This window comes from Punica granatum, chromosome 8 (genome assembly GCF_007655135.1).
Source record: "Punica granatum isolate Tunisia-2019 chromosome 8, ASM765513v2, whole genome shotgun sequence".
Classification (NCBI taxonomy): domain Eukaryota; kingdom Viridiplantae; phylum Streptophyta; class Magnoliopsida; order Myrtales; family Lythraceae; genus Punica; species Punica granatum.
The window spans coordinates 16,597,588-16,608,934 of NC_045134.1; the positions used below are offsets into that span (position 1 = coordinate 16,597,588).

The 11,347-nt window shown below is 35.7% G+C and overlaps 1 protein-coding gene across 2 annotated transcripts; it reads right to left on the bottom strand.

Moving 5' to 3' along the window:
• Window positions 1-405: 405 nt before the first annotated feature.
• Window positions 406-8,151, bottom strand: LOC116187512. Of its 2 annotated transcripts, none has more exons than XR_004152078.1 (2): window positions 7,421-8,151; window positions 406-2,915 (listed from the first exon to the last, which is right to left on the bottom strand). XR_004152078.1 is itself a non-coding variant. In XM_031516255.1 (2 exons), exons 1-2 carry the CDS (start codon window positions 4,587-4,589, stop codon window positions 2,698-2,700), a joined length of 816 nt encoding a protein of 271 aa, XP_031372115.1. In that variant the 5' UTR covers window positions 4,590-4,614; the 3' UTR covers window positions 406-2,697. The 2 variants fall into 2 exon arrangements, 1 of the variants encoding a protein (XP_031372115.1); XM_031516255.1 differs by lacking the exon at window positions 7,421-8,151 and adding an exon at window positions 3,992-4,614.
• Window positions 8,152-11,347: the final 3,196 nt, after the last annotated feature.

Sequence of the window (11,347 nt, forward strand, 5' to 3'; positions counted from 1 at the left end):
CATTGAGATAGACTATATATAGGCCTAAGAAAACTAAGAAATTAAAATAGGAAATGATGAGGATTGTGGGCATGACAATGAGGCTGATGCACACGAGCTTGGAAGTCGGACTCGTGAAGAAGGAGCTGATGCACATGATCTTGGAGGCTTGCATGTTCCGAGTGGACCAATCACACGGGCGAAGGCCAAACAAATCCAACAAGCTATGGAGAGCTTGCTAGTGGGCATTTGGAGGCCCAATTGAATTAAACTCATCTTTGGCCTTCGCCCGTGCGATTGGCCCACTCGGAACATGCAAGCCTCCAAGATCATGTGCATCAGCTCCCTCTTTCACGAGTCCGACTTCCAAGCTCGTGTGCATCAGCCTCATTGTCATGCCCACGATCCTCATCATTCCCCCACTCTTCAAAAAGATTCGTTCTCGAATCGAGACCTACATCAATCGAAGAAAGATCAGAAACATTAAAAGTTGGGCTAACATTATACTCACCTGGTAAATCTATTTTGTAAGCATTATCATTTATCTTGGCTATGACTTGGAATGGTCCAATTCCTCGTGGACTCAATTTGGATTTCCGTTGGTTTGGAAATCTTTCATTCCTCATATGAACCCACACCCAATCTCCTGGTTCAAAAGTCACTTTCTTCCGTCCCTTGTTGGCACGTTCAACATATTGTTTATTCTTTTTTAAGATATGTTGCCTCGCTTCTTCATGAATCTTTTTCACCATATCTGCTTTTTTCTTTCTGTCAAGACTAGAAATCTCACTCATAAGCAAAGAGATTAGATTCAAAGGTATTAGTGGATTAAAACCATACACAATCTGAAATGGTGAGAAGTTAGTAAAATAATGTACTGTACGATTATAAGCAAACTCAATAAACGGTACGCAATCTTCCCAAAACTTCAAATTCCTTTTTATGACAGTACGAAGAAGAGTGGACAACGTCCTATTAACCACCTCGGTTTGCCCATCCGTTTGGGGATGACAAGTAGTTGTAAACAACAATTTAGTTCTTAACTTTCCCCATAATAAGCGCAAAAAAGGACTCAAGAACTTAGCATCCCGATCACTCACTATGGTCTTAGGTATCCCATGCAATCGCACTACCTCCCTAAAGAACAAATCAGCAATATGTGTGTCATCATCAGTTTTGCGGCATGGAATAAAATGTGTCATCTTAGAAAATCGATCCACAACTACGAAATGAAATCTCGTCCTTTATTAGACCTAGGCAATCCTAGGATGAAATCCATGGATATATTAGTCCAAGGCTCATTAGGAACAGGTAAAGGCATATACATTTCATGGAGTTTGACTGTTGATTTCGCTTTCTTACAAGTCACACATTTAGAGTAAATTCTCTCCACATCTCTCTTCATATGCGACCAAAAGAAATGTTCTTTCAAAATATCCAAAGTCTTAACTACCCCGAAATGACCTATAAGACCTCCCCCATGCAACTCAAGCACAAGTAATTCACACGTAGAAGAATTAGGAATGCATAGCTTATTCTTCATAAATAAGAATTCGTCGTGCTTATAGAACTTACCAAATGCACTCTTTTCACATGCACTATATATAGCACCAAAGTCAGAATTTTGCATGTACAACTCCTTAAGATGTTCAAACCCAAGAAATTTAGCATTTAGAGTAGAGATAAATATATACCTCCGTGATAATGCATCAGCTACCACGTTTTCCCTTCCTTGCTTGTACTGAATCACGTATGGAAACATCTTTATGAATTCAACCCACTAGGCATGTCTCTGATTCAGCTTGTTTTTCCCTTTCAAATGCTTCAATGATTCGTGGTCCGTATGTATGACAAATTCCTTCAACCACAAGTAGTGCTGCCACGTCTCCAAAGCGTGAACCAAAGCATAGAGTTCCTTGTCACATGTAGAATAATTCAAAGCGGCTCCACTTAGCTTCTCACTAAAGTAGGCAATCGGTCGTTTTTCCTGCATTAAAACAGCACCTATACCAATCCCGGAAGCATCACATTCAATCTTGAAAGTTTTCGAAAAATCAGGTAAAACCAATAAAGGTGCAGAACAAAGCCTTTCCTTAATTAAATTAAATACTTGCTCTTGTTCTACTCTCCATTTGAAACTTATATCTTTTTTAACCACTTCCGTCAATGGAGCAGCCAAAGTACTAAAATCCTGCACAAATCGCCTATAGAAACTGACTAGACCATGAAAACTTCTTACCTCAGTTACGGATTTCGGCGTCGGCCAATTCTTAATTGCTTTCACCTTTTCCTCATCAACCTGAATATTCTTGGAACTAACAACAAATCCCAAAAACACAACTCGATCCATGCAAAATGTACATTTCTTCAAGTTAGCATATAAGTTTTTATGTCTCAATACTTGAAGCACGCGTCGCAAATGATGGATATGATCCTTCAAGCTCTTACTATACACCAAGATATCATCAAAATATACAACCACAAATTTTCCAATGAAAGCACCCAAAACATGATTCATGAGCCTCATGAAAGTACTGGGCGCATTAGTTAATCCGAATGGCATAACTAACCACTCATACAAGCCATGTTTTGTTTTGAAAGCCGTTTTCCACTCATCACCCTCTTTCATCCTAATTTAATGGTATCAGCTTTTCAAGTCTATTTTTGTAAATAAAGTGGAACCATGCAATTTATCCAACATATCATCTAATCGAGGAATCAGATGTCGATATTTACCGTGATTTTGTTTACAGCGCGGCAATCAACACACATTCGCCAAGTACCATCTTTCTTTAGCACCAGCAACACCGGGACCGCACAAGGACTCATGCTCTCACGCACATGCCCTTTAGCTAAAAGCTCGTCCACTTGCCTTTGAAGTTCCTTTGTCTCCTCTGGATTATTTCGATAAGCTGGCCAGTTCGGAATTGCGGCTCCTGACACAAAATGGATTTGATGTTTTATTCCCCTTATTGGTGGCAAACGATTGGGTAACTCCGTGGGAAAGACATCTCTAAACTCCTATAAAGAGAGGTAACACAACTTGGCAAAGAATAATTAAGGTTAGATAAATAAGCCTCCTTGTAAACAAACAAGATCATTGGGCGGTTAGCTTTGAATGCACTCTTGATCTCTCTTTCTTTTGCATAGAAACTCATTTTTTTCTATTTTCTCTCAACTAACTCTTTCCTCTCATCTATAGCTGAGCTCTCTTTCTTTTCACTCTCCCGATTTTCTTCCTATCTAGTCTTACCAGTTTCCCCTCTCACTTGCTCACTCTCTTTTTTTCTTTGAATCTCAACTTCTACCTCACTTTTCTCATAAATTGATCTCTTGATTCGGAACTGATCCTCATACACCTGATAAGGTGTCAATGGAACAAGTATCACCTTTCTACCATCCTTGACAAAAGAATATCGATTCTTATACCCATCATGTATTGCTTGTTTATCGAACTGCCATGGCCTCCCAAGCAACATATGACTAGCATGCATGGGCACTACATCACAAAGAACTTCATCATTGTATCTCCCAATTGTAAAGGAAATCAGAACTTGCTTGTTCACCTTCACTTCTCCACTTTCATTCAACCGTTGCAGCTTATATGGCCTAGAATGCTTCAATGTACGCAATCCTAACTTGTCAACAAGTAACTTACTAGCCACATTCACACAGCTACCCCCGTCAATGATCAAATTAAATACCCGATCCTTCATGTGGCATCTAGTATGGAATATATTCTCCCTTTGCACATCAACTCTTTCTTCTTCCTTAATTTGTGCATTAAGTGCTCGCATGATTACAAAGGCATTCCCCTCAGCAGCATATTCATAATCACTAGAATCATCATGTGTTGGCATTGAATCACTTTCCTCTTCTTCAGTTTCAATTTCCCCACTATCTAGCATGATCATTGCCTTTTTATTTGGACATTGAGATGCAATATGCCCAGACCCCAAACACCGAAAACATTTGATATCCCTATTCTTTTGAGGTTGGGATGTAGAGTTACCTCTCTCCTTGTTGTTCCCTTGGATCTTGTTCATGCTCCTTTCAGCATTCAATTTGGGTTTCTCTACTGGTCTTGAGTTGGCACCCCATTTCGACTTCCAATTTGATGAAGACCCCGAATTCGAACCACCCTCTTGCCTTGCTAGTCTCCCTCTCTTGAGTTGCCGTTCTACTTTCATGGCCATGCTAACCATCTCTTCTATCTCCACATAATGTTGCAACTCCACCACATTAGCAATTTCTCGGTTCAAACCACATAAAAACCTGGCCATAGTTGCCTCTTCATCTTCTTCAATGTTTGCCCGAATCAAAGCTATTTCCATCTCCTTGTGGTAGTCTTCCACGCTCGTCGTCCCCTGCCTTAGACTTTGCAATTTTAAATGCAAGTCCCGATAGTAATACGAGGGAACAAATCGCCTCCGCATGACAGTCTTCATCTCCTCCCAGGTCTCAATAGGTCTTTCATGGTCATGGTGAGATTTTCTCCTTTGTTCTTCATTGAACTCCTTCGAACAAACGAGTGTGACAGCTTGTGATTGTTCGGCACAATTTGATATTATTGGTTCTTGTTTCTTTATAAACAACGAGTCAATAATCATTGTCTTGATATTGTTTGGTTTTTGTTTCTCTATAAACAACGTGTCAATAATCCTCTTCATTTAAATCTGTGTTTGGCGATCTGGGATCCTTACTATGTAACTTCCTAAAACAAAACAAGTAATTATTCCAAACTTGGAAACTTTAGACTCTTGACTCGAACTAAAATTGCAAGTAATATATAATTCTAAATATATTTCTATCTAAATTAAATATACTACCTAATTAAGATAATAATAATCCCAATATATGGATCAAGACATCTCATCTTCCCCTTCCACATCACGAGAATATTTTCTTGATATATCCAAGATATGCTTCTTTGGGTTTGGACTTGTTGATACAGATATAGGCTGAAAATCCTCCGCGTCACATTGCCAGGGCGGGAGACCATGGGAGTGCCTCGTGTGCCAAGGCACTCGGGTTAGCAGTTGGCACTACTGCTAGACATTTTGTAAGAGCTATAGGCTAGTTAGTATTGTTAATTAATAAAGATTCAAAAAGATAAAATCGTCCCTAACTCCGTGGTCTAGTGGCTCTCATTTAATTCAATTACTTTTCTAAGGATATTTTGGGAGAAAATGAGTTACTCCAACTATCTTCCTTTTTTCCTATGTAATATAAATAGATATAGATAAAAGATAGATAATATAGGAAATTAACTTGTTCAATCTATTAATTAAATCATATAAAAAGGATTAATGACCTAGAAAGTACTATGCCACCACCATGGGGATAAAATCATCCCTAACTCCATGGTCTAATGGCTCTCATTTAATTCAATTACTTTTCTAAGGGTATTTTGGGAGAAAATGAGTTATTCCAACTATCTTCCATTTTTTCGTATGTAATATAAATAGATATAGATAAAAGATAGATAATATAGGAAATTAACTCGTTCAATCTATTAATTAAATCATATAAAAAGGATTAATGACCTAGAAAGTACTATGCCACCACCATGGGGCTGCCCACCTCCCCAAGCCTTTTTTCTTTTTCTTTTTCCTCTTTAAGTTTTTATATTTTGTTAATTTTTTTTATATTTTTCATTAAAAATTTCAACTAGGACCACATGGTCAGCTTTCGTGAAACCCGTGGCACTATTGAACGCCACATTGGCAAATTTTGCCAAAATTAATGGGAGAATTGACATCATGCCAAATTGGCAACTAAGTCGATAGTTTGTGAGTGCAATTTTTGAGACATCATGTTAAGATTAGAAATTTGAGTAAAAGTTCTGTTGTTTTTAGTAATTAACACTATAAAACATGCAAAGGTAGCAGCTAATCTGTTCACTCTCTCTTTCTCTTGTTTTTTTTAATTTAATTTAACAAGCTTTTTATTATTTTATTTTAGCTTAATTTCTAATTTCTAATTTAGTATATTCATTTAAACTTTTATTTATTTATTATGCTTTATTTATTTCATTTTCTTTTAAAATAGTTAAAAATCAAAGAAAGGGTCCGTTCGATTTACATAAGGACCTAAATGATCAATAGTTAACACCGTTAGCCTAAACTTAACGGTAGGACCTAACTGCATTGAGCAAATATGTAAATTATTATAAGCCACGTTGGAAAAGAAGAATTTCGGATAAGACCATTATAAAATATACAACATAGAATTTGTATTGAAGTAAAATATCTGCAGCATATCCCAATAAATGATATATTGATACAGTATGAGAATGAATGTTAATTTCTATTTAAAAATTTCAACGGTGTAAATACATTCATTATTAGACATAACGTCCGAGAAAAAGTATTCCGAATAACACCATTTCAAAATAAAATCAAAAAAGAATTTGTATGTAAGATCTAAATATATGCCCTAAATCGCTATTTATATTGGTGATCAAATATATATGTATATGTACGTATGTTCATATTAAAATTAATTGGTTACAAAATTGTTATCAAATAATATAATTTCTATTAATAAAGAAAAATTGAGCATATATACAAGAGATTTCTTTTTAACATAAATATAAAAATTTAAGACAATTAATTGTAAAATAGTCAGTTAGCAATATAAAATTGGTCTAAAAATTAGGGATTATTCTTTCATACTTAAGATTAATTGTTAATATTTTTATTGTTCTTTATTGTTAAAAAATATGAATAATTACTAACGCACGGGACAGAAGGATTCTGCCTTCACACTCAAAGAAGAATTAGCCCTATTATTGTTAGGTGGTTTCTTCACCGTGAAAAGTTAATCAAATTTAAAAAAAAAGAGTAAAGATTTGTCCTGATGAAAAAAATCTGCAATAATGAGACATGGTTTCATGGTTAAGGATTGGTGTTATCGGTACATCGGACCCCACAGTAAGCCATCTAAGAAATTAATTTGCAAATATTCAAAATTTTACTTTTTCTTTGGAAAATATAACAATTTGGGGGGGGGGGGGGGGTGGGTTGGTTCGTTGGGGTGTTTAGGAATGTTTCAATTATTTGGTGCAGATTCAAATCAAATAATAATTCGGTATAAAAGATGAAAGAAGAAAAATCAAGTAATTTTTAATAATATGGTATAATATAGTTAAGGCATTGGGAGCTTTCTCTTAAAAAAAAAAAAGAGTAAACCTCAAGGCTATAAAGAGGAGCAAAAATATTCATCCACCTGTTAACGCTTGCCGCACTCTCTGGGTTTATCTTGTCATGTGCTCTTAGCATGCACAAGGTCATGGGGATTAGTTGAGCGTAATTTAGATACCCTCACAATATTAGAAAATAAAAAGTAAAAAATGAAAAAGAAAATAGGAAAGGTATAAAAAAATACTCAAATATAGGCATCTATTCCATTTATGCAGTGCAAATGGACAGAGTAGTACCTGCGGTGGGACAATGGCATCCGAAAGGCGAGCACCGCTAGGCCGGTGGAGGAAAGCCCGGCGGGGACGGCCTGAGAACACATCTAACCCGACACAAAGTCTAGGAAGACGTTGATCCCCATCAAGAACGCAAAGCGCACATGTAGTGTCAGGTCAATTCTGTGGGACCCATCCACCTCTGAAATCGATGATGCCGGTTAAGGTCGGGGCAAGAAATTTTGATGATATAAAATTCAAAAAAGCTTTTTCCTCCGATTCCTGCAAACCATTCTGCTTTTTTATCTGCCCTTGGTTTTGACGAAAATTACAATCGTGCCACTCTTCTCCGCTTTTGGCATGCGCGACTCGGATGATTCAGCAGTGCTCTATAAAATTTCCGAGGGAGAATCCGACTATAAATGGGGAAAAGATGCAACCATTGGGCTGGGATGATTGGGGATGTGGGTGTACTGCCCGCAGCAAGCACTACTTGTAATTGGAGAGGCAAGATATGGTTGAACATTGAGGTTTGCACTTTGGAAGAGTACGTTAAGGTTTCGTACTCACCTCGCACAGCCGATGAATTTGTTTATACTACGTTGTTGTACTGAGCAAGTAAGAAGAAGAAGAAGAAGCTTACGTTGGGGTGATCTTTCATCTTTGCTTTCAATGGCCGCCAATCGCCATCGTTCTTATCATACGTGAGCTCTTCCAGATGACGATATTATCTTGACATGGTATCTCCATCGTGTCCCACAATTGTATGTGCATGAGCTATGCGACTGTCATCAAATCTATTATATTTCTTGAGATTGTTGCGTCCTTGAAATGTGGAATTCAAACATGTAGAGATCTTATATTATGAATGTAACTAATTAATGTTCTATCCAGTGGGTTACACGTGCTTCTTTTTATATAATAATAATTAGGTTTTTTTACCGCGTTCGACTGAATTTTTACCACAAATATAATTGTATTTACCTATTTCAAATTTTAATTATTTTTAGTTAAATTTCAAAGTTGACTGCTAGAATTCATGGATTTGTTCCCCTGGTAGTCCGTTGGTTTTCCGCTGCTATCAATGGAAAACCCAAAGAATCAAGTCCCTCGGTAAATCGGGCCTATTTTAGTTAGGCCCTTTACTGAGGGTAAATTCCCTTGGTATTCAATGACGTTTTTGTTTCTAATTATAATCATAGGAAATGTGTACGTGTATAATAATTATATAAGATAAAAAGAAAATCATATAAAAAATCATATTATATTTCAGTAACATAAAATAAATAAGAAATACAAAATCTCAATAAATCCATTATTTAAATAGTTTTATTTTTTATTTTACTAGAAAGTTCTATCAAAATTTTTCCTACAAATAGTATTTTCTATCATAAAAACATCTATGTGAAAAAATAATATATATATATATATATACATATATACACACGTTTACCTTTTTAACTTAACGTTATTTAATTATTTACCTTTATAACCATATTTATTGCATTAGTTGATATGATCCAGCTAGAGGACCCTTTGCGTAGGCATGAGGAAGGATCCCAAGATGACGGGATTGGACAAGAAGGTGAGTTTTGGGACATACATGTGCTAGCTGGACCAAGTACAAGAGCACGAGCCAAGCAGATCCAACAAGCCATGCAAAAGCTGGTATTGCCCATCCTTGGAGGAGAGTCGAGCTCTTGGGTGATATGCATGTGAAACAAGAAGCCACGATCATTAATATCCTATAAATCTATTTAGAAAATGATCTAAATTCAAATGGCTGAATTTGAGCTATTTGTTTGAAGACATAATTAGTTGCTTTCAATAAGTTGGGTTTATTTCATTTTGGACTTGTTAAATTTAGGATTTATTTTAGCCAAGTCCAATATCTCATTTAGATTAATAGTTAGTATCTCTTTATAAATAGGCATGTGGCCTCCATAGAGAAGGATATATCAGATTTCATCAACATTGTGAGAGATATTTTCTCTGAGTTGTTCTTCAGCAACTTTACGAACATTGCAAGTGTGATGACTTGTGATCTTGATATTTATAATATTGGTTTTTAACTCCTTATAGCTAGCGGGTCAATATTCCATATTATAATATTTATTTCAAGCTCTTCATAGTAAGCGAGTTAATATTCTCTATTCTTAAAACCTTCATTGGACGATTTCGGGTTTAATCTCCTTCAATTGTTGCTAGGTCTTGCAGCAGGTTTGTTGAGGTTTGCATTATTGGTTTTTAACTTCATATATATATATATATATATATATAGATAATTAGATTAGATATGGATTCTAATAATAATCACAGTAATGTGTATATCAAATAAAAAACTATATTATATTTCGGTAACATAAAATAAATAAAGAAATAAAAAGTTTCAATAAATCCATTGTACAAATAAATATACGATGATTTTTTTATCGTTTTATTATTTATTTTCCTCGAAAGTTTTATCAAACTTTTTCCAACAAAATAGTTTTTATCATAAAAATTATATGTGAAAAATATATATACATTTGCCCTTTAACATTACATTATTTAAGTATTTATCTTTATAACCCTATTGATTAGGGTTGATTACTCCAATAATACAAAATGTTTGCACGATGTACCACTTTGATACAAAAAGATTTTTTGGTAATAATTTGATATAAAACATTTTAATTTACAATTAACTACATTCCGTCATCGGCCCCTTTAACATCATCAGCTTTCGATGACGTGGTAGATGACCTCTCAAATTGAATCTAACGTGGTACAACTTTAAAATAAAAAATTCTTTTGTAAGTTTAACTAAAATAAAATATAAAAAAAATAAATGCAAAAAATGAAAAACTCTTTCCTCATTGCCTAGCCCCCTCTCCTTCTGCGTTCTCTCTCCTTGTGGCTCACTGTGATCGTCAAAAACTCATTCTGGCAACTCGCCGATCGTTCGAGCCATCTCTCTCCTCCTTCTCCATCTTTAAATCTCTTGAAATTCAAATATCTTCTAAAAAAAATTGACTGATCAGGGGCGAGGGCGCCACTGCTGGCAACCCCACCCCCTAACCAAGATTATACTTTCATATTTAAGCAATTGTTAATATTTTTATTATTCTTTATTGTTAAAAAAATATGAATAATTACTATATCTAAAGAAGCCCGTGTAATACATGGGACAAAAGGGATTCTGCCTCCACCCTCAAAGAAGAATTAGCCCTATCATTGTTAGGGGGTTTCTTATGGATAATGACTGGTGTTGTTAGCACATTAGACCCCACAATAACTAGTAAGCACCCTGCAAAACAATTGGAGAGACCAGTTTAGGAATATTTCAATTATTTTATTTTATTTTATTTTATATTAGAACAATTTTATATGGCTCATTAACTATTTTACAATTAATTTTTCATCTTTTCTTTTTTCAGAACTAAAATGAATAAAATTACTTCAAAACCAAAAATAAAATTATTTTAACTAAAAATAAAATATATATAAAATTAAAAGAAATTAAGAAAATAAAGAACCCCTTTTGCCTTCTCTGTCCTTCTAGCTCACTATGGTCGCAGGAAACTCATTCTGGCAGCTCGCCAATTGTTTGAGCCATCTTTCTCCTCCTTCTCCATCTTTAAATCTCCCGAAATTCAAATAACTTTTTTTTTTTTAAATTGATTGATCAGGGGTGGGGGAACCACTACCGACGACCTCATCCCTCAGACCGAGCTCGCGGCAAGCTCGGTCGGGGGGTGGGGTCGCTGGCAGTGGAGCCCCCTCGACCTGACCTTAGATATCTCAGAGAGATCTCGGTTTTCAGGTTTCTAAACCAGATCTCTTAGGGTCGAGAGATCGGATTTTCATATTTCTCTAAGAGATATGCCCCCCACCCCCCGAATTCAGTCCATATATGTGTGTGTGTGTGTAAGAAAAAGACAATCGAAGAAGGAGGAGGAAACGGAAAGA